General features: G+C 40.5%; 1 protein-coding gene across 1 annotated transcript in view; it reads right to left on the bottom strand.

Moving 5' to 3' along the window:
* The window catches only part of LOC131248927 (pyruvate kinase isozyme A, chloroplastic), a 35856-nt gene extending 15583 nt beyond the window's left edge, over window positions 1-20273 (bottom strand). The window contains exons 1-5 of the mRNA XM_058249453.1: window positions 19569-20273; window positions 17687-17777; window positions 17398-17591; window positions 17112-17233; window positions 10304-10782 (exon numbers count right to left, since the gene is read on the bottom strand). Coding sequence (XP_058105436.1) covers window positions 10304-10782; window positions 17112-17233; window positions 17398-17591; window positions 17687-17777; window positions 19569-20123 — 1441 coding nt within the window. The 5' untranslated portion in view covers window positions 20124-20273. The remainder of the gene's footprint in view (window positions 1-10303; window positions 10783-17111; window positions 17234-17397; window positions 17592-17686; window positions 17778-19568) is intronic.
* Window positions 20274-25090: the final 4817 nt, after the last annotated feature.

Here is a 25090-nt window from a genome sequence, read left to right as displayed (position 1 = left end):
TCTAAAGCGTTCATGATGTTTTAAATAATATCAATAAGCAAGACCTAAAATATGAGATCAATCTGACTAGTGGGTCACGATCATGAGATCCCATGATGGGCTTTACTTTACTATCAAGCCCACTCTTTTGAACCAAACTTCGTCTTCTAATTAGGAGGCCCTCCCTGTACGTCGTTATCGATCCAGATCGACGGTGGGGCCCTCCTTCGGGAGTACGAGCATATGGGGTGGTGTGCGTGCACGTGTGGACGGCGTGCGCGGGATGTCCCCATCAATTCTCCCCGGCTGCGAAGATTTTGCCACTAGCGAAATAAAACTCCTGAACTACTTTGAGATGTAAAGATCAAGTCTCTGAAGCTCCTCCTCAGTGAGCCACATATTGTTTAAAGCTGGACGTGATTTCAACTTAACCAGGAACTTCTTGAACCCACCGTCCGATTTTGAAACTATCTGATGGTCCATGATATCTTCTATTTCTTCTCTGGGTTTGTGAAGGTTAGGTATAGTAGGTAGAGGTTGGGAAGAACAGTCGGGACGAGTATGTATGAGAGGTAGAGGCTGAGAAAATGGGTCGGAACGGGTAGGTATGGGAGGTAGAGGCTAGGAAAATGGGTCGGGACGGGTAGGTATGGGAGGTAGAGGCTAGGAAAATGGGTCGGGATGGGTAGGAATGGGACGTAAAGGCTGGAAAAATGAGTCTGAAGGAGGTCATGGATCAAGAGAAAGGTCTGATGAATCAGGATGGCTAGGCAAAAGGCTGGACAATGCATCAATGGCCCCTTGAAATACAACTAGATCCTCCACATTAAATGTGGAACTAATTCCCATGGAGGGTGGAAGATTTGCCATATACGCATGGAGACCGTTTCGTTTTATAATTTTGACGGGTCCAACACTACGCGCGTGTAACTTACGAACAGCTCTCGGAGGATACCGCTCGGGCCTAATGCGAACCATCACGGAGTCCCTTACATTGAATTTCTTGAAACATTTATGTTGATCTGCAGAAAATTTGTAATGTTTATTACTAGTAGTGATCTTCTGCCTAATTTTTTGATGTCATAAATGAATGTGATGCACAAAAGACTCTACAGACTCTGACGGCCTATGGGACAGTGACATAGGGACAATATCAATAGGTTTCTCAGGTTTATAACCAGTAACGACTTCACAAGGACTAAGACCTGTGGACCTATCAACAGAACTATTAAATGCAAACTTAGTTATAGGTATTACGGTGTCCCATGTTCTGGTGTGCTCTATATCCCTCCTAGGGGGAGACTCATCCGGTAGATCATCAAAAAAGACATCATGAAACTCATCCACTATTGGAATGGCCTCAGTAGGTAACTCTACACTAGCCTCTGATGCACTCTCTCTAGCCACGAGGCCGCACATGTTGTACCCCTCAAAATAATAGTCTTGATGTCCCTCATGGGGTGGGGATAAGGGTGCACGCCCATGACTGATTCATTGGCCACCTTCATTCATTGGTCTATCCTCCTAGCCACCTGCCTGCGATTGGTCATCTTCCCTAATGGTGGGGTTTGTCCTGAGGGAGGCCTTTATTTGGTCAAAGCGTTGGTCTATGTCTTGTTCCAAGCGCTTACCCCAAGACTCGATCTGCTGGGATAGCTTGTTTAGTGACTCTAGCAGTTGTTCCATGCTTAGTGTAGGGTGCTAGCCAAAACCATGACCCGTACATGTGGGCGTACAACTTGCAACTCCACCTAAGGACTTTATACGATGACTATATGGGACTAAATGATCATATGAGACTATATATGAAGGAAACTACGCAGTGCTACTAAAATCCAACAATATAGTTGTCAAAACAAAGGAATAACAGAAATTTACAGCAATGTAAATTGCTAACTTCCTGATAACAGAAATTTCAGCAACTAATATCAGGGACTATGGACTCTTAAAAGCTTACATATGATGAACTGAATGCATGATGGACTCAAACAAACTAACCCTAAATATGTAATGTATTCACCTATAAGAACCCTAAGCTCTAATATCAAATTTGATGCAGGACATGGAAAATTAAATATGATATGCAAGATCTCAGGCTTAAGGTCACGTTAGTTCAGAAACAATTACACAAATTCCACATCCCACACAAAAGTTCAAACATTCAAGCTAGGGGTATCTGTGTGGGTCCAGGCCTACACATGATAAGGCTGGATAAATTAAAATTAGGAATCAAACAATACTCAAAGATAAAAAATAATCATCCACACATGCATAGTAATCAGTTCCTAATCCAAGGGATTCAAAAATTCCAATTCGGGGAACCCTAGGGTACGAAAATGGGCATAAAATTGAAGATTTGAGTAATTTAAGGTTAGGTTTAGGGATTTTTGGTGAAAGAGAGGAGAGAGATGAACCAGAAAAGTACCGCACATGTGGACAACAACAATAGCCCGGACGCACATGCGTGTGATCCCGGCCACACGTGTGTGGGGCCCACTATTCAGAAAAAGGCCACCTTGGCCCCAGTCGGCCAGGGATGGACTCCAAAACCCCCAAATCTTAGCTTGATCCGATGTACGGTTTGTGCGTAGTGATCCACCGAAGTTTCAGCCCTCCTGTAGGGCCAGATTCTAAAATTCTATTGTGGGGAGGAGAATTGTTGCAATAGATGATTGATTCGAAGTGTAGATAATGGAGCGAGATGAGAAGAAGGGATGGTAGAAGATGGGTAGTAGAGATGGCGATGGATGGAAGCGAATCGGGATAGATGTAGCTTCGCACCACGGTAGTTAATCATTCGATGAAGGGAGGGCTTCGCACCCAATTAGGCTTCACAACTCAGAGAGTAGGAAAACGCATAATTTTTATTAATCTTCAATTAATCAAAAGAACTACAAGGGGTGCCTATTTATAAGAAAACCATATACCCCAAAACTCGCGCCACGTGCACAACCTCTTACTTGGCGATGAAGTAAACTAAAATAAAAATCAAACAAAGAAATATAAAGCGTTCATGATGTTCTAAATAATATCAATAAGCAAGACCTAAAATATGAGATCAATCCGACTAGTGAGCCACGATCATAAGATCCCATGATGGGCTTTACTATCGGGCCCACTCTTTTGAACCAAACTTCGTCTTCTAACTAAAAGGCCCTCCCTGGACGTCGTTATCGATACAGATCAACGGTGGGGCCCTCCTTCTGGCATATGAGCGTATGGGGGGGTGGTGTGCATGCACGTGTGGACGGCATGTGCGGGATGTCCCCATCAAATTCGTGAGGCTCTTTAATCATCTGCAACTTTATGTGCCAACAAGAGAAGAGCAGGACAAGATGATCCGGCTAAGGGATAAATCGGCCCACTTCTCGGTTCGCTCCCTGTCTTCGTTTCCAGTCGAGGGTTGCTCCTTGTGCTCATACTGCCTTCATGTGGCACTACGGGGCCCCTCCAAAAGTAGCAACCTTTGGTTGGTAGGTTGGTAAGGAGAGAGTACTCACCATTAACAACGTTCGAAGAAGAGGCATGGTGCTCCCCAACATGTGCATGTTGTGCATGGTGGATGTCGAGTTAGTAATCCATATTTTCATCTATCATAAGTTTGCTTCAGAGATGTTGAGCCGATTTATCAGATCCATCGGCATATCTTAGGCTATGCTTGCTTCGGTTGAGGAGTTACTCCGGAGTTGGCATGGTGTGAGAACTGGGAGACAAAAGATTTCTCTTTGGAGACTATTGTTGCTTACCGTATGGTGGGCGATTTGGGGAAGGGAAATAGATGCTTTCACAATGTCTCTAGCAGGGGGGGTGTCCTCGAGAGCTTATTTGTTCTTGAATGAGCTTCTTATATTGAGTCATTAGAAGATAGTAATTTAGTTTTCTTGCTTTCTGTGTAGTTTTTGTGCCAACTCAACACTTGGTTCAATAAAAGATTGTTACCCTTAAAAAGAAGAAGAATAAGAAGAAGTTTAGTGCTCGTCATGAAAAGTGAATGGCTTTTCTACAAGAATATACTTTGCATTCAAAGCTGAAGCCAGAACAAAGTGATACATGCTTTGAGGAGGGTGGTTCTACTAGGAACACTCGTCGTGTTGGTCATCGAATTCAAAGCATTAAAAGAAAAATACAAGGATTCCATTATTTACAAAGTGCTCTAAAGATATGTGAATGGCCGAGATCCAAAGTATGAATTCATATCATAATGGATATTTATTCAAGGGTTATTGCTTATGCATTCCCGAATGATCGTCACGAGAGAACTCTATATGAACTACACGAAGGACAAGTAGATACTTTGGAAGAGATAAAATATTGGCACCATGGTCGAGGAGAAATATTACCGGCCTTGTATTCATTGTAATATCAAACAATTTGTAGCACGAAGTTGTCGATTCCAAGTCTCCAAAGGTCATTTACAGAACACTAGCCTTTGTACACCACTTCTCGTACCAGTTGCAACATGGGTGAATATTTCTCTGAACTTCATTCCAATTCTTGATGGAGACATCAGAGGATCTACTCGGGTGTACCGAAGACGGAGGCAACCACCCAAATCAACACAGCTTTCTTTATGGATGAGAGACGAGTTCAAGATTGAGCTCGCCGAGCCATTTTAAAGACCCCACATGCATTGGACGTGCATCAAGAAGACTCAACTTAGGGATGATGCATGTGAGCCGCTTAGGAGACCATTTTAGTCATGGAATTTTTATTCCGTGTCGATTTTACCATTGGATCTTGTCAATCAGGTCATCAGGCCACCAGATCTGAGCCCCTTAGACTCTGATCTTACTTCCTTTATGTTTTTTTTTTTCAAGGATTTATTTTATGGTTGAGATTGATAATAAGTGTTTTAGTTTCTTTATTTTGGATTATGGGTCATTTCACTTAAGTGAATGGCATAGTTGTAATTATTTTGATTTTTTGTTATAAAAGCACGGGGGGTGGACATCCAACCCTAGTGGAGAACTTAAGAAGAAAAAGACACACACACACACAGAGTGAGAGAGAGAGAAAGAGAGAGAGAGAGAGAGAGAGAGAGAGAGAGAGAGAAGCTCTCTTATGTGAAGGAATTTTCCTCATTGTTTTTTTTTAAGATTCGTGAGAAACCCTCCCTTCCAATTAAATTGTGGAAGGGTAGAGGCTTGTTTGGTGGTGGATTCCTCATTGTGCATTATTTTTCTCTCTCTTCTCCAACAAGGTATTCATCTTCTCTTTTTTCCCTCATTTCCCTTCCCTTACAACCTTTTTCAAATCATCAAAACCCAACTCAATCCACCTTCTCTCTCTTTCCCCTTACCTATCCACGCGTGGACCCGCACACGCAAATGCACACACGTGCATCCGTGCGGGCAGCCACGTGTGGGCCCATGTTTAGTGTTTTCCCTCTTTGATTTCACTTCAAACTTACCTAATCCCTAGATCCTTTGAATCCCTAGAAATCCAATTCCCAAATCTCCATCCATGTATCCAAAACCCTAATGAAAATCTGAAAATTTTTGTGAAACTTTCCCCAAATCAGAATGGTTGTTGCACTACCCACGCTAGGTTGGAAGTCTCTACTTCCAAGTGGACCACTCTTGAATTATTTTATATTTTCGTGCACCACGCATATGATAACCTAGGACTTTCGGGTTATAAATCTGAATTTTCGAATCTATTATGTGGATACGTTGATTTTACATGTTGATTGCTAAAATTAATGTGTAATTGATCTCTCATCTTGCATCTTAGGATAGTTTCCATCATTCTACATCAATTCTTCCTAAGACTCGAAGCATATTCGATTTCATTTTGGTGGACCCTTTTCAAAGATGGCCCGCTTCATACCGTGTAAAAGGACGATGGATGCTACACATATCACCAACATATTCTTAACAGAAATTGTATGACTTCACAGGGTACCAAAAACAATAACTTTGAACCATGATTCGAAGTTTGTGTGGCACTTCTGATGCACTTTATGAAAGCAAGACTAAGCTTTAATTTTCTTATGAATGTCATCCTCAAACTAACGGTCAAACCAAGGTAGTCAACAGGAGCCTTGGTAACCTCTCGAGAAGTATCGTAAGCGACAATGTATCTAATGCAAACATCAGTGGGTGCACCCTTTAGAATGTACTAGAGGAGGAGGTGCCGCCAACAGAATACCGAAGCGAAGGAGTTGATGTGGATGAACTTTGGGTCCATCAGACCCATTTTCTAATGCGCTATGAGTGCAGGAGCAGCATGACCGCACCCTGACCGCATGCGCATGGGACGGATTTCACATCTTGTCGCCGGGTGTTTTAGTTTTAGATGCCTTTTTGTTCTTTTCCTTGTTTACAAAAGCTTTAGTACACTATTTGTTTTTTCCGTGACTTATATATACATTGTGAGAAACCCTATTTTATTATTGAATGAATGAGAATTCGAATACTTTCTTCCTCTTTTACCAAAGAGATTAGGGTTTCAGGATTTGTCCCTTGGGTGTTGAGGATTCCACCCCGGTTTCAGATTTTCCTTCTTCATAGATCTTCGAGGTGCAAGAAAAGGTAAAAATCAGCCATATTCTTTTCTTTGATGCCCTAGAATTCGTACTCTCTTTCATCTCGAACCCATCTCTTCTTCATCTCTTTCGTTCCTCTCTGGATATTCCCTTTTGGTTTGAATGGAAAGGAGGGATGGCTAGTCAAGAGAATCAGATCCAAACTTAACTGTGGGCTGGCTTATACTAGATCTGGAATCTCCTCATATCCCGAGGTACTCCTTGTTTTACTGTTTATGCGATTTTATGTTAAGAGGCATGATCCTGACGAAATAATTTCATCTCTGTGTTGAGATTTGCTTAATCCCCTTGATTGAAAACAATTAGTTGATTAATTTTATTATTTGAATCTCTTCAACCTGGTTATACACGCATCTAGGGTTAGGCCATCACATGTCCCTGCATCAGTATCACAATGGGACTTGATCTACCCCAAGTCGAGTTTTCCTACAACAGCTCAATAAATTGTACCACCAAAAATCACCATTTGATATCATAAGTGGGAGAAGTCCACATCATGTACTTAGTACTATTGTTGGTAGAACATCAAGTGAGAGAAGATGTTGATGCTTTCACTAAGCACATCTAAGACTTACAAGCTTAGATGAAGAAGAAAATTGAAGAGAGCAAACACCCAATACCGAGAATCTGTGAATGAACATCGGTGGGAGATATATAAATAAGGTGACTTAGTTATGGTTTATCTCTACAAAAAAAGGATTCCAATGAGAACTTGCAACAAGGTCTAAAAAGATTGATCCATGCCAAGTCGAGAGGAAGTTGGATGACAATGCCTATAAGATCGAGTTGCCAGATGACTTAGATGTCTCGTTGATTTTCAATGGGCAGATTTATCCAAATACCATGGCAAGGTGTCTAACGTGCAAGATCAAGTCATTATTGATATGGATAAACAACTCCCGAAGAAAAATAAGGTAGAAGTTGAGTAGGTGTTGTGCGTGAAGACTACTAACAAAGGTATTCCGTAACGGTAACGGTGGCCGTAATGGCTACCGTCGTTACCATTATAACCTTTATTTAAAAAATAAAATAAAATCATTGTTCTGGCCCCATAACGGGGCATTGTTTAACATGGCGGGTTACAACTTTTACACAACCATTTGTAAATAGCTTGTTAATGACACTCGACAAGGCCAATATAAGCAATGCTAGGAGAAATGGAAGAACAAGTTATATTCTGAATGCACATGAATGACAAGCGACAAATTGAAAAGATTTGATCCCGACCTTTACTACTTGTATGAAGCATCAAACTCGCCAGATTCGAGTTCTTTCCAACCTGGGGGAATGATGTAAGCCCACGGACCACTATAGCGCCTAGCATGTGCTGATTATAGACTGTTTGTTGATAAATTTAGGGCCTAAATATTGGGAATTGCAATTTACTATTTGTGAAAGATATATGGGCTTATTTAAATATGTGATTAAAGATTTTAAGGATTATTTCCTATATTTGATTTTACTATTATTAGACTTGTTTCCATCATAAGTAGATTAGGTTGATTTGAAATCAATCTAATGATTGGGGGATTCCCATTAAAGACTCATAAGGATTGTTTTTATGATCTATAAAATGGGGAAGTTTTCTAAGTGTGAGGTAGTTTTGCTTTTCTTTTGTCTTTGCCTCTGTTCTCTTTTCCTTCTTTTCTTTTCTTTTCTTTTTTTTTTTTTTTTTTTGGCTTCTAGCCTTTAATAAAAATCAATATGTTTTAAAAAAAAAAATTGCAATGCAAAGATCTTAATGGTGGACAACTTGAGGAAAATTTTGGAGTACTATGAGCCAGTATCAGGACTAAAGGTGAACATTACGAAGAGCAAGATTTTAGGCATTGGATTATCCAAGAACGAAGTAACAAGTCTGGCAAATGCATTTGGATGCGGGGTCGGGTCATTTCCATCTACCTACTTGAGAATTCCATATGTATGGGGAGGCAAGTGAAACATCTATGGAGCAAGGTGGTTAAAAGATTCGACAGGGAGCTATGAAGGTGGAAGAGCCATCATTTGTTGTTGGGGGCTCGAATCATGCTTATGGAAACAACTCTATCTAATCTACCACTCATACTTTATGTCTATGTTCAAATGTCCAAAAGCAGTTCTAGATAAGTTGGAAATGGCTTTTTTTTTAATGAATGTCGCCTTGCTAGGAAAGTGGATGTGGAGATATGTTAACAAAGAGGGGAATTTGTGAAGAGAGGTGATAGCGTCCAAATGGGGGGTTGGGACTTGGGAGGTAAAGGAAAGCTCGACTTACAGAGATCAGGCATATGGAAGACAATTATTTCAATATGTCCTTCATTTAAGGAAGGGGTGGCTTTCTTGCTTGGTGACGAGAATTGTATTTGCTTTTGAGAGGATATTTGGTGCGAGGATCAAGGTGTCATAATGGCCGTTAGCCCATTACTTGGCAGTAGCAGGTAACAGTAACGATGGCAACCATCATGCATTACAGGGTCATAATGGCCATTACAGAAAATATGACCCGTAATGGCCATTACAAGGCAATACAAGTTCTTTTTAGTTTTTTCGAAGAAAAAAAATGTAACGGATGTTACAGCCCACATCATAACGGTAACGGTGGTGGCCATTACGGCCACCGTTACCATTACAGAATAAACCGCTAGAGCTTGACTTCCCGAAGCTTGCATGGTTAACTCCAAAGAAAAACGTCAACAGTTGCTAGCTGTTACTCTCAAAATGGCAAGGTTGGCGCTTGGTGTCCCCCTTGTTGTCAGGACTTATTCGACGAGGAAGTAGGTGATTTCACTAGGCTAGAGCACCTACATAAATATCATCCATTTCCGACCTTAAGAGGATTCTATGGTTTTGAAAGTTCATCCATTACGAAAATTTTCAGTTCGATCTTTCTACCAATTGATATGGAAGGTGTCGGATACGAGGAGAGAGGAATTTGCTCAATGCTTTTGGTTCTACATCGCACACCCCAAAGTGGTGGCTTTTGCATGGTTGGTTGGGAGAACAAAGATCCTATCCATAGATAATCTCCAAAAAAGGTCCATGACTCTTGCCAATATTTGTACTATGTATATGAATGACGCAGAATTGATAGATCATCTCTTTATTCACTGCCCATTGGGGCAGAAAGTGTGGAATATTTTCCTAGGAAATTTCAAAATTGATTGGGTAATGCCAAAGAGGGGAAGACAGTTGAAGATCTCCCATGGACTTTGAATGGCGGAAGAATAGGAAAGGAAGAGACAGTGATACGACATCTGGTTTTGTTGGCAGTTTTATGGAACATATGGGACAACGCAACAGAAGTTGCTTCCTCAACAAAAAAGGATCTTGGGAAGAGAGAGTTTGGAAGAGTAAAAGGGAAGTGTTGGAATGGGCGTCCAAGCTAAAGAATATAAAAGCTTGTCAAGTTTTGTCTTTGCTCAGATTTAATTATTGGGATTGTATTCTTAACTGCAATGACAATTGTCAAAGCAGGCTTCGCACGGTGGAAGAATAGGAAAGGAAGAGACAGTGATACGACATCTGGTTTTGTTGGCAGTTTTATGGAACATATGGGACAAAGCAACAGACGTTGCTTCCTCAACAACAAATGATCTTGGGAAGAGAGAGTTTGGAAGACTAAAAGGGACGTGTTGGAATGGGCGTCCAGGCTAAAAGCTTGTCAAGTTTTGTCTTTGCTCAGATTTAATTATTGGGATTGTATTCTTAACTGCAATGATGATTGTCAAAGCGGCTTTTAATAAAACCTAAAAACCAAATCAGTTATCCTTAAAAATAAAAATTTGAGAGAATACTTACCCATTTTTGCAGCAGAATTGCAAATTTCCTCAGAAATGCTGTCAGAAAAAGAAGATGCTACTTCTGGAAGTTCCATGGCTTCATGTCGCTTCTCCTCTCTCCACCACCTCTCAATTCTAAGGCTAACACTTCTCAGCACAGTCAATGCCTTCTCTGGATACTGGCCCACAGCTGACTCACCGGAAAGCATTAGAGCATCTGCCTGCTGCCTAACTGCCTCAGAAACATCTGCAACTTCGGCTCTAGTGGGTGTAGGATATTCAATCATGGACTCAAGAAGCTGAGAAGCAACAATGACTGGTTTGTTCAACTGCCTACACAGTTGAACAATCTTTTGCTGGGCTGATGGGACCTGCTCCAATGGGATTTGAGCACCAAGATCTCCTCTTGCTACCATTGCTCCATCTGATGCACGAATTATCTCTTCCAAGTTCTTTAAGGAATCAATACTCTCAATCTTCGCAATGACAGCAATATCACTGCAGAACACCAAATTAGTTGGGTCACATTCAGAAAGAAGCAATACTGAGTACCTCACTAAAAACAAAAGGCCTTTGGATCCTTTATGAGGAATCTCGGAAGGTGTTCAAAAAAGACATCTCTGCCCAATTCTTTAAGTTTATAGATTCTTAACCATTTCAAGAGAATGCAAGGGTGTGCAAGTCTAGCTTGTGTATCAGAAAATAAAGCTTTTAATCATTCTAAGAGCTACATTGGTGCCACATGTTCGTCAAGGCATCCAAGGATTTCTTTTCTGATCAGTACATCCAATGTATATTATGCTCCAGAAAAATCAAAATAAATTTGAGATCATGAAAGCCATCACACATCCCATCAGACCTTTTCATAGGTTTGAACAAATGGAGAGGCCTTCAAACTAGGTGAAATGGCTATGACATCCCTAACAAGTATTATTCACACAACCATAAGAAGGCTATTTCCCATTCCAATGACTAAAGCAACTTTAACGGGGAAAAAAGAAGAAGAAAAGAAGAAGAAGAAGAAAAACAACAATTAAAACACTCGGTTTATCATGTGTGACATCATCAAGACTGTGTGACCATGTGGGGCCCACAAATGAGACGTGTGTTCAGGTGGGTCCCACATTGTTCTCTTTCATTTCTCACATGAAGAGGGCCTGCTTGCATCATTATCCCTCGAAACATTTGAAACAGGTGGTTGCTATAAAATAATGAAGTTTTAGTATCCAGTTATCTTTCTATGATGTTTGGAGTAAAACTTGATCAAGTTTGACATATGTTAACCACGTGCAAAATCTCCGTTACTATGACAAGTAAGAGGGTACTAATAAAACAGATTTTTGTCTTTTTTTCTTTTCTTTTCTTTCCTTTTTTTTTTGGTAGAGGTGAGTTGGGATAGAAACCCGAGAAATCAATATTGAAATGTCAAGCGCGTACAACTGAGCTAAGTGCAAGACACACATTAAATGGGTAGATCATATGCCACACCCCAGATCCGGTTTCCGGCGCGCGTTTGTTGTACTCGGAGTTTGAGTTTGACAGCCTCCGTAGTACCCCGTTTTCGGCACTCGGTGCCCATTCACCAAGTCCCGGAGACAGGATCCCACAAGGAGGATTTTTATTATTATTATTATTTTGTAAAGAAGCATGGCCATAATGTATCACAAACCAAGACATCATAACATACGTTTATTATACAAGGATTCAAGTACAGTGATGGAAAGGGAGATACAATGCATAACTAAAACTCTAAAAAATCAATCACGTGTTCCAGTCGCACTATTGTTGCTATCTAGCTTAACCTGTACATAAACAACGTGCGTAAGCTTACTACGAAACTTAGAGAGTGCGTGTGAGAGTGCGTAATACACATAACAAATATACTGATATTAGACCATACGGAAATGATGGAGAGCTATGCCGCTAAATCCATGAATGTCATCAGCCATACCGAGGCTATATAATACAGAGGCCTATCAGGCCAGAGGTCATATAAAGCTATGCAACACAAGCATGCAAATCCTGATGTCTAATCCACATCACAATACAGTTCTCATGTAAAACATCACCAAAGTCTTATACACTTCCGACACTGGCTGCGGCCCATCGCGCGCATAACCAAGCAAGTGGAAGAGACCTCACTAACCGCCATGTCAATGGTATGCCAAAATCTCACTCGACTCGTCGATAGCGAACCCATTTTGGAGCTGGTCACACTCAACCTAGCATATAGCCCTCTGTACCCAAGCGAGTACGGTCACACCCCTTCCAACCGACCTCGACACAATGGGTGACGCGGCCTACTAGTATTTGGCCCTCGTGCGCTCATGATTCCACTCGGTCTAGACATTGGAGTGTTCTATTAGTATAACAGGGTTTAGGACCTTTCACCCATGGACAGTCATCGCGCCTAATATGTTGTAACAAAATTTTCGATGTCCATAAACTCATCTGCCAGCCACGGCAACTGTGGTGGCTATAACCCTAATGCCGCAAGGGTATAAGCTACGACCCAGATGTTGTTAGGGTGTAGATGTAATCCTGACATACATAACACATCATGCATGGTTCACAGTATTTAAGTCACGCACCAATCATGTGATAATCATGAAGGCGGCCCTATTTCGTGCGGGTTCTCAATGAGTTGTGAGTTATATAATGTAGGCTTGCTTTGCATCAGGCAATCTAATCCATGTTATGAATACAAACCAGTACCTCGTGGCTAGGTGTACGTTGTGATGCATTCACATCCATACTCAAGCATACATACGATGCGTATGAGCATGTGAATAGGCATAGTATGCATTATACTAAGCATACTATCAGTGTCGCCCATTTTCAGGCCAGGTATATTAGCATGTTACCAATCATGGCATATACACATATTCTCATTTATGTATACAATGTAGGGTGCATAATGCATGTGATAATCAACTTTAAATAGCCCAATCAACAGTGTGGGACCCAAACGGTAGCCCTACTAGAAATTTAAATGTCCATGTGGCATGGCCAACTCGAGACTTGCATCAAGATGGTACTTGTAATTTTTATTTTTTTTCTTCATCCATCCCTCTGTGACAACATAAACAAGTTGGTTGGCAAATAAACTTCAAGGTGGGCCCTAAGAAGCTTTAGGTTTGCATCATTGTGAGGGGTCCATTACGATCTGGATCTGCTCCAAATTAGGGGACCATAGTCCCCAAGTACTTGGAAAATAAAAAACAAATGGATAGTGTGAAAGTGTCACACGTCCGGGGGGTTTCAAAGGTGGGGTCCACAAAAGCTTCGGACCAAGGTGATATTGGTGTATTCCTTTCGTCCAGGTCTATATGACCTCATGCATAGGTTGATTGGCAACAGTGGCTCCCAGGAAATTTCAATGGCAGTTGATCAGTGACCAGTCCCCATTGCTTGCTGCACGGTTCACTTGAGATTTGGATTTGCAGCCCACTAACATGATCTGTAAAATGGCAAGATAGTGTGGATATCTCACAAATATCGCGTGGACCCCACTGCATGGTGGGCCCACTTCAAACCAAAAGAGCTAGAAAACGGAGGACTGCATTGATATCATACTAGCTCTAGAAAGGTTTTAACGGTAGGTCGTTTCCACTATTTCTAACAGTGGTGGGGCCCACAAAAGCTTTGGGTCAAATTGATGTTTGTGTTTTCCCTTCACCTTGGGTCACATGACCTTATGAACTGCATTGGATGGTAAGTAAACATCATGGCAAGGTCTTGGGAAGGTTTCAAAGGTAAAAATCATTGTCACCACTATTTCCTGCAGTGTAGTCAACTTGAGATCTGGATCGGCCTAATATTTGGCCTCATGCCCTAAAATAAGATGGAGAAACAGATGGACGGTGTGGATGAAACACATACGTCATGGTGGGTCCCACGAGTGGAGACCCACTCCACGTTGCACGCTGGCAGCGTCATTGACACTGGAGTCTCCAGCGACTTTAAAGTTGGCATTTGTTTTTTTTGTATTTATATTTTTTTAGATGGGGCCCACATATGGATGATCCAATCCATTCATCAATTCGGCCAACACGTGGTGGGCCCAATGAGCTTTGGAAGTGACAGGTTAGATAGCATATAAACATCACAATGGACCTAGAAAGGTTTCAACATTGGACGCTCAATCTCATTGTTTACTGTGGTGTGGTCCATCAGAGATTCGGATGTCTCACTTTTGGACCCATGGCCTACAATGATCTGTCAAATTGGATGGACAGTGTGTATGAAACATACACATCAAAGTGGTTCATGCCAAAAAATGGCGTCTACCTCTATGCTGCTAGACGACAGCGTCCTTTGGATGTTTTCTTGTTCTAGCGGCAATCCACCTCCCTTTTTTTCTATTTACTGGCTAGGTGGGGCCTACCTTAGACGATCCAGTCTGTCCATTGAGTTGGTTAGCCCGTGAGGAACTCAAAGAGACCTAGAAGTGATGGGTTTGGGTGGAAAATAAACCTCATGATGGCCCTAGAAAGATTCTAATGGTATAAGTCACTATCTCCACTGACTTGTATTGTGCGGCTCACCTAAGACCTGGATCTATTTCATATTTGGGCTACAACTCTAGAATGATATGAAAAACTGGGTGGACGATATGGATATAACATATATATCATGGTGGGCCCCACGAGTGGGCCCAAGATAATGCCCCAAAAATATGTTATCCACATTTGGTTGAAACTCCACCGGTTCTAAGCAAAGCCGGTGCTGGCTCAACCGGATTGTTCACATCCAGCCCTGACTCTATAGATTCCATGTTATAGCCAATCCACTCAATTCATCAGTTTTGCCACATCCATATCTGCATGATACACGGTTAAAAAAGGAAAATAAACGTCATGGTAGATCGAAAAACACTCCCAACTGTTGAATGGATGGACGGCTCAGATCATCAGGCTAATTTTTTTCTAATAACCCTCTGCTTGACTTTTCTTCTTTCTGCCTCGAAATCCGAGTGCAAAAGCCCCTTTAAATAGATGGATTGGGGGTGACATGTAAGAGTAAAGGGATGATCTAAGCAAGCTTTACCCATCCGAACCTAGAAGGGATGCATATTCGCCACGCTCAAGCGAGCCAAAGCAGAGGATAATTAGTGAAAATTCAGGGATTATTCCCATTGCACATCCTAGTTTAATCTGACTCAATCTAACCCGATTGTGTTCTAACTGCCATTATTTTACCCATGAAAATGTTCTGATTAGGGTTTATTTGAAACTTGAAGGTCTATAATGGACAAGAGTGCACTTTTCAAGGTCTAGGTATAACTGTGATTCAAAGTAACATGCGTGCACATCCCATATACAAAATGACCGACAATTTTCATTTGTACCCCATGTACTTTAAAATGATCGTTTATTTTGATGTTTGAATGGCCCATTTGGCAGATTCAAGTACAGTATACGGTCAGATAATGAGCAAAAATTAAAGTAATTGGATGGTTAGAAGCCTGGTCATGTAAATAGATTAGTGTACAGTCAATGTTGTAAATGAACAAGCACAGTGGGTTTTTGGGATGATCCACGTATATTGTTAGGTTCAAGTGATTGTTCGTGTACCGGTTACTTAGATCGTTGTTCTGATGGTAGGTTAAGCATATTCATAGGTGATGAACAAGATAAACGGATCCGAATCTTAATTCAATGTGTAAACAAGAGGATATGGATATCTGGTAGTTAGTTTACTATGATCGGGTGGCCCAAAATTGACGTGAACGGTTAGATATCTTCATCTAGTGGTGAGTAGTTAATTGGACTATTGGTTTTTAATGTACAGATGAGAATACCAGGGTACGGGTCTTACATCATATACGTAAAAAATGAGGCCTAATAAAGCAAAGATTTCCTTGAGAAATGGGTGGATCATAAGAGAGCTTCAGCATGGTTCAATTTCCTTGAGAAATCGAGAAGTATACCAACAGTGGTGCATGCATGCCTTCAAGGTCGGTCACATACGCGATAAGCATAAATCGAGTGCAGGGCACAAGCAGGCAGCTTTATCAGACACACCATCAAACAGTTAGTATGTGGCATGCAAAATGGTGTCAGGATTGTGCTTGGCAAATCCAAAGGCAGAGTTGAAAGCAGTTGCTGCCTGGTTGATAAATACAAGAGATCAAATTAACGAAATATGATTTGAATTCTAATGAGCAAAGACCAGACCAGCAGAAATGCACAGAGAATACATTGGACAGCCATAGGCAATGCTGAAATCAGACATTGAATAAAACAACATAGGTATAACCCTTATGATGCCATGTTAATGGATCATAACCACGAAAAATAAGAAATATTTCAATCAACACAAAACTGGGGCTGTCCAGAAGATTAGAGCTCCCATGAACACAAGGTTATATGTCTTCACTGATGCTAAAAGCAGAGAACCCAACTCTTTTACATAGATAAGAGGCTGATAACAACAAGTACCATGGTCATCGCACTGTTCATTATTTGAATGACACAAAACCTTGTGTGGGCCAAATATATTTGTTCAGATGTTTGAAGTAGTAGTACCAAAAAAGATATCTTAATTCTAAACAGTAATATGAAAAATAACATGAAGAGCACAACCACCATTGTACCATAACACATGCATACACATGTGCACACCTCATCCTCAGTCTGATGCAAATGAATCAGCATTCGTCTCTTGGTTACTTGCCCTTTTTCTCATTCTTTTAAGATTTTCAAAGCTCCTGAAGCTCGAAGTTAATTTTTCAATTACACTTCAGAGCTAACTAATCATAAATCACAAAGACATAATAGAAGAACACTACAAATAAAAAGAAATTCAAGAAAGATTCTCATTACCTATCACGAGACCGTGCAGCAATGTAGCTTTTAAGATGATTAATCACTTCTGCAGACTTGACAAAAGAAATTGCTATAAAATCAACACCCTCTGCAATCCCAAAATCAATGTCCAGCCAATCCTGCATAAATCAGGAAACATAAGAACATGAGAAACCAGGCCCAGCAAACTGCATAATTGTCTGGTTTCCTCTCTTTGGTTGGCAGTACAAACCAAACTGCCTGGGTACAAAAAAACTTCATAGATACCTGGAAGTGTTCAATGGTTGCTTGGAGAGACACCAACCTTAGAAGAAATTGTGGGGAGCATGGCATTACGTTCTCGCACCAGACTTCCATCTCGCCAGAACGTCAAGTTTGCCCGCGGTAACAACAGACCAGGATCAGTACAGCGGCACTTAACATCTGGGCCAATCTTCTCAATCACCTCAAACCTCACCATTCCCCCATCCACAAGGAGTTCGTCACCCACTTTCACATCTGTAACACATCCAAGCTAGTTTCAAATTCAAACAGACTTCTTTTTACTGATAGAAATATTTGACCAAAACAAAGTTGTCTTCAGAAATTATGACCTTCAGCAAAGCCATCATAATTCACATTAATGGTGCGATCTGGAAGAGCCGAATCAAAAGCTCGGACACTGAAGGTCCAAATCTCGCCATCCTGCATAAAGCATATTTGTTATTACCATTAGATGTCCAGATGTAAATTGAGGACCTGTATACATGTAACAGTGAATAGAGCACACAATGATGAAGGTTTATCTAATAAAATTATGAAATTTATCAAGACAAAGCCCTACGCTGAAGATGATCTAGAGCTAAGTATATACTAATAAACAACATCCACAAATGAACTGAAGCGAGAGAAGTCTTGGCCTCGTATTATGCAGTGACCAAAACACAATTTTCAGAAATTGATAAGTAGAAGCTGCACAAACCTCCAGGCCTAGCTCCTTGCACTCCTACTTCCACTGCTTAGCGGTTTACATTCTACAAGTTGATTTCGAAGCCGTTTTACATTCTTAAGCCATATCCTTTCCATCATTGGTACTATGGAGCCCCTCCTAGAGCCGTGACTTTTGTTTGGCTCGTAGGAAAGAAAGAGAATTCTAACCATCGACAACTTGCAAAAGTTATCCCTTATTCTTCCAAATATTTGATTGATGTGTATGGGGGATGCGAAGTCAACTAATCACCTTTCATTCATTGCTCTTTTGTTGACAAGGTCAGAGAACACCTTCTCGGCTTTTTAATGACGCTTGGGTGATGCAGAAGATACTGGAGGGCCTTCTTTGGGGCTAGCATGGAGGTGGGATAGGGAAATCTGGGAAAGATGTTTGGAGGCTTACTATGATGGCTATTTTTTGGATTATTTGGAGGGATTGGAATAGTCATTGCTTCTAAAACAAGAGATCTTCCGTGGAAGAACCTATTGGCAAAATTAAAAGGATTCTTAAGGATTAGACTTCCATTGTAAAAGCAACACAGCCTGCTAGTCTCCTCTTTTTATGAGTTGTAGAATCAGATTGTATTATTTTCCCACCTTTCAGCGGGCGTTTCAATAAATTTCAGCACTCTGTGTGTGTGTGTGTGTGTGTGTGTGTGTGTGTGTGTGTGTGTGTGAAGCTAGTTTAGTTGCTCTTCCTTCATTTTATACTAGCAAAAAAATCCCCTCTATATCCTAGACCAAAATAACCCATCTAAATGGGCCTATGTAGGCCCATACCATTAACACTTATAAATTGATATCTTGTGTTTTGACCATCAATACATGTTATCTCCATTTCAATTCATCGAATCACACTTAAATCTGGTATTTTGACCTCCAAAGTATACCTAGATGTACTTGGAAATGACTTTCTAGCCATTCTGTATGCTTTTGAATGAAGAAAATAGGCAGACTATGGAGATGATTCACAAAAAAATTTAAATAAAATTTAAATTTTAAAAAAAAAAAATCACATAAAGGGCTTTTATACCCATATGGACAGATACAAGCGGGTGTTGGCCACAGCCGATATCAATACAATACAGCTGTATCACCCGGTACAATATTCTTAACCCTGATTTTATCAAATAACTAAGATTGTCCGATTGGTGTGGTTTCTACAACGTAACCCGTGAAGAGGGTAATGTACATTGGACTGTCTGGATCTCTCCACATGTCCACAACAGTTGATGCAATATACTTACAATGCAGTGAACCTACTAGAGCATAATTGACAATTTCATCTTATTCCTGTAATTTTGCAAGTAAATAGGTATGGAAATTCCAAAAGCCTAAACAGAAACCAAGCTCCTCCATATAATATCAAAATACAGGAACTTCAACCATAAACACAAAGAAAATATATCAAATTAAAAATTACAAAAAAAAGTTACAACAATAATAACAGCAAATATTAAAATTTTCATTTCTTTCAAAGAGACTGAAAGTTCAATCTTGGATTACCTCAGCCTTGGTGTCGGCGGCCCCGCTGAGATCTCCCATGTGGATCTCACTACCCTCAGTATCCATCATGATGGCGACCGCATACCCCTTCTCGATGTTCAGCCCCCGCACACGCTCAATCACACGGCAGTGCCACTCACGCGTCCCGTGGCACATGTTGATACGGGCGACATTCATCCCACCGACCGCCAGCGCCTCCAGCTGGTCGAACCCGCATGTGGCAGGCCCAATCGTGCACACCAGCTTTGTCCGCCGCGTGCTCCGGAACCCATTCTCCTTCAGCTCTGCCTCCGTCGCCATGTCCACCTCAATCGCCCCCGCGTCAGGTGCGGGTGACGGCCACGGGAATCCATTTCCGCTGCCGTTGCCGCCTTTGCTGTAGTTGGATTCGAGGATGCGGGCGGAGGATTCGAGATCGGAAGAGACGGCTGATATGGGCTTGCGGGAGATGGAGATTCGGGTTGTGCGGCGGAGAGCGAGAGAGGAGGGGGTTTTGCAGAAGGAGCGGTTGGGAGAGGGAGAGAGAGGGATTAGGGAATGTATGGATTGGGCCATTGTCAGGAGAGAACTGGACGGAGGAGATCCAGAGATGTTGGAGCCAAGGTGGGGCGGGTTTTCAGTGAACGTTCGATTTCAGGATGGATCTGGGAATCGCCGCAGGGGTTTTGATGGAAATGTACGGACGAGGGGCAGTTCGAGGGAGTTGGATCTTTGCGTTCGTCGCCCCTCAAAGGAGTATCGAAGAGAGAGGGAGGGAGATAACGGGAGTAGTGACAAGTATAGCCGATATTTTGAAAACATCGCCATGTTATTGCGGAATTTGACTGGCGATATATCGCGATATTTTTATAATATCGGAAATTATAATTTCTGCTATTCATGATGAAATTAGGGTCTGTTTTGGAGCGTGGCTTTGGAGTCCCTGGATTCGGAAGCCTGAATTTGCAACCCCTTGATTTGAAATCCTCCCGTGTTTAGCACCCTGAATTGTGAATAAACTATAATACAAAAGTAGCTATGCATGGTATATTTACATGTGTTTTAATTTTATTATTAAATCAACTTTAATCTCTTTAATTAGTGACGTATGTAATTTATGACACAATGGTTGTAATAAGACCACTGAAATATATGTTTTGCCTGAAAATGGTGAAATTTCGAGTCTCGCACAGGCCACAAGCACAAGATCTTGTCTGAGCAACTAACCAACGATCTCTAACCATTGACTTACATGGACAATGTTTGGATGGTGCTGACTACCATATTAAAGTAATTATAGTGATGCAATTAATGATCTAATTGATTAGTGGGTCATATGGCCAATAGAATAATAATATGGTGACACATATATTACACATACAAATATTGAAAGAATTTTAGGTTTAATCCAAGCTCTCACTGTAGATTTGAAACTATCTTTTTTGTAGGGATTTGAAACACCCTTGATTTGAAACCCTCAATTAAAGGTGTGCATGAGCCGAACCAAGTCAAGTTTGGCACAGCTCAGACTGGGCTTGGCCACTAGCTAACCCTAGGTTGAACTTGACTTGGCTCAGTCCTCGAGCTTGACTGGCTAGCTCGGTTTGGTTTAGTGAGCAACTCAGGCCAATTCGAGCAAGTTCGAGCCAAGTTAGCAAGTGCAACATTTTCACAAACACATGAACTGCACCTTCAAATTCTCACCGTGGTTTTATAGGTATTTCATTAAACACCTTGTATGCAACATTAAAATTAAAAAAAGAAATGATATTTATTTCATATACATATCTTCCTTGCCACCAGCTAACACTTCATTGAGTCATTTCATCAAACACTTTGTGAGCAATATCAATATCAAAGTAACCAAGTCACCAAATGAGCTTGATTTGAGTTGAATCGAGCTTGGGCAAGCTCAAACTCGCTTTAAAAATTTTTCAAGATAAAAAAATCAAAACCAGCTCGACTCAGCTCAAACTTAGTTTCGAACCAAGTTGAATTAAGCTTTTTCGAGCCGAGTTGAGCAAACTAACCAAGCTAACTCAGTTCATGTATAGCCCTACCTTAGTTAGTTTATGCTCCCAAACAACAGAGTATTTAAAATCCCCTCAAATTCCCCTAAATTCATGATACCCAACGAACCCTTATTGTTATTCTATAGTTTAAATCAGTTTATAATTTTATATCAATTTTTAAAATTACTTAGAATTTATAATGACTATTTTCAATATTTTGTTTTCAGACTGATTTTTCCGATACTATCGCGAGGAAAAAATGTCAGAATCTTAAAATATCTGGAGAAATTCCTTGGCCGGGACGAACAGGAGGAAATGCCAAAGTGGAACTTTTCTAGGAAAATTCGTGTATACCCCCTTTCCTTCTTAAAAATTATAATTACCCCCCTAGTTTTGGACATTCGTAAACCCTTCTGCCGACAACTTTCGCAGGAAGGGGCATCTCTAGTGAAAAGGAAAATTACTAAAATGTCCTTCATTTTTGGAAAGGAATTGAGTAAACGCCCTCTCTGTGGAGTTGGTGGCAGAAATGCCAAACTGCTCGCGTTAATAATATAACATCGTGTGTAAATAGACTATATCTTAAACATGCCCCCACACTCCAATGGTTTATATTTAATGCACGTGCGAGGCTGATTGGGTGAGTACTTTAAGTGTGAGACATTAGCAATGCATCGTACCTATGAAGTATATGTTTTCTCCATACCGTCCATCCATTTTTACGGGTCATTTTAGGGCTTGATCCCAAAAATGAGTGGAATACAAATCTCAGGTGGACTACACCACGGGAAAACAGTAGTGATTGAATAGACACCATTAAAATCCTTCTAAGGCCAATGTCCTGTTTATTTGACATCCAATCGGTTGATTAGGTCATGCAGACCTAGATGAAGGGAAAAAAAAAAAAAAACAAAGATTAGCTTGATCCAAGACTTTTATGGCCTCCAAGAAGTTTTTAATGGTGGAAGTTCAATCAACACTGTTTCCTCTGATATGGTCCTGAAATTGGGATATACCTCAATTTTGGGATCATACCATAAAATGATCTAAAAAATTAGATGAACAGCATGGATGAAACAAATACATCATGGTGGGGCTCACGGAGCACCAGCCACTAGCCATTGGCTAGTGGCGGGGTCACCGGCCAATCCGCTCTCCTTTTACATACCCTACCAATGCTAATGATAACACGTGTGTCATCCTTGCTGATGCCTTAAGGGCTAATCCCTTTTTTCAACCCATCTGATCAGACCTAATAATTAGTGGGTTTGAGTTCAAACCCATGAGATGAATAGGTCATTTCAAAATTAACCTAGCTTGGTTCTCCTCAAATCTAATTTTTAAATGAGTCCAATTTGAATTATATTAAAATAGACCCAAACTACACCTGGGCTTTATGCATATCCAATAAAAAAATGTTAATCAAACATATAAACCTCTTCACTTTTGGGCTATACTGCAATAATTAGTTATCAATTACTTCTTTTTTTATAAATATTTGTATTCGTTCACTTGTGATAATTTTAATTGTGCAAATTATATGCCCTTTATTGGTGGAGAAATGCTGAAAATCACACTAATTTAACGATCTTAACTATCTGATTTTACCCTTTGAATTTGAACTTTGCATTTCATTACTCGATTGGATCCATGTGATTTGTCAAGTTTGGGTCCTTGTGTACCTATACTTGATTGTTAAATAATTCAGTCACCTATTTTTTACTTAGACCCAACCCAAACGTAACTCAAATTTCCGTGATACAAACGGTGTAAAATTGCCCTAAAACCTCCATTTTCATGCCTTATGGCCCACTTTGATTTTAAATCAAGATAAAAAATTTATATCCCCTTCATCCTTATAGATCACACTTGATGAACTGTTTTGATGAAAGATAGACACCACTGTGACCCACACATGAACCTACGGTTAGCTTTCATCTTCATTATTCGGTGTGGCTCACCTGGACAATGGGTCTAACTGAATTTTGGCCATAGGGTATAGTATCCATGAGGATACTTGATAAATGGAGTGGATTTCACATATACAATGTGGTAGCCCCAGGGAGGTTGGTATTTTACTGGGTTGCTAAAAGGTGTACTAAAGGATTAGGCGACATATGATGCTTGATACATAGGCACTCAGAAATTGGATATGTGGAATTAATTAACTCAAATTTAACCAACTAAATTCTAGAGCCAACTATCTTTTAAGTAATAATGCCAAATTCATATTAGATAAACATCCCAACCTCTGATATGCAGACACTTGTTGGATCACATATCTATGGTGCATTTGAACTGTAGCCCACTATGATGTGCACGTGGAATCCCAACTGTGCATCTTGTTATGCCAACCGTGTGTTATGCCTACAATATAAAATACAACCTCTTCCATAGCTCGGAAGGGCCACATAAAGGGAATTATGAAGGACATTGGGAAGGATGACTCTTATCATATAAACTTCCATGTGTAGTATGTATCACCTAATTTTTTTAATTGGATGATTCTTTAGGTGTATGGTACACATATGCTGGCTAGCCATATGCACTATGAGGATTTTACATAGGCATTACAAGTGGGCCCCACAAAGCTATAGCGCATCATAGGTACATGCACTTTTATGTATGTGAAGTGAACCTATTGGCATTTACACGTATAAACTGGCATTTCGTCTTATACTGAATACTTGACCGACACGACTGTTAGTATATTGATTTTTGCATCTTGTTTGTTAATCACGTGCATCCATGTGTCAAGGAGTCGGTTGAACTATTGAAAGTTGAAGACCGAAGACACATGAAAATTAGAGCATCAGGGAAGTGAAGAATAGATAAATAAAGTGCCTCAGTGACTCTAACCTTAGACCCAAAACAACATAAACATTTAGATTTTCCTAACCTTAATTGGTAAACCTTGTTTGATAATCTTTCAGCACTAGGAGCCCCATTTGAACATGTTTATGTAAGGTATATAGGTCCCGAGGGGTTGGAAATTAAACTGTCCAAAACCAGCCAACTTATAGTGAGTTCGATTAATCAATCTCAAACGATCGGGCTCGATCAATCAAACTCTGCCAACTATGTCCAACGAGTTCTCTGGACTAATTCGGTGGGTTTCAATCGATCAATGGGTCTCAGTCGATTAATTGACGGTATCGCTTTCTATCTATTTTATGACTGTTGGAGCTCAAACTTTTTATAGAGGTCATTCATTTGTTCCGCATTTAGATAGGTTTTTAATGCAATAAAAGCTTAGGTGATCACACATTCTTATCTCTCGTCTTAATCCTCTAAACCAATGAGTTTTAAGTAATTTTCATTGAGATTAACACTCCAATGAGGATTTCAACCTCCACCTTAAAGATGAACTTGAACTCCACCATTTTTTAGAGATTAGACGCAACCTTCTTGGTATATCATTTGTCTAAATCTTCTAAAAGACTATCCAAGTAAATCCCCATGATTACAATCTTTCTATTAGTTGTAAAAGATTCAACCAATCTCCCATCACCTTAGTCACCTCGATGGAGC

The sequence above is a fragment of the Magnolia sinica genome, chromosome 6 (assembly GCF_029962835.1).
Source record: "Magnolia sinica isolate HGM2019 chromosome 6, MsV1, whole genome shotgun sequence".
Classification (NCBI taxonomy): Eukaryota; Viridiplantae; Streptophyta; class Magnoliopsida; order Magnoliales; family Magnoliaceae; genus Magnolia; species Magnolia sinica.
This window is presented reverse-complemented; position numbering and strand designations above follow the sequence as displayed.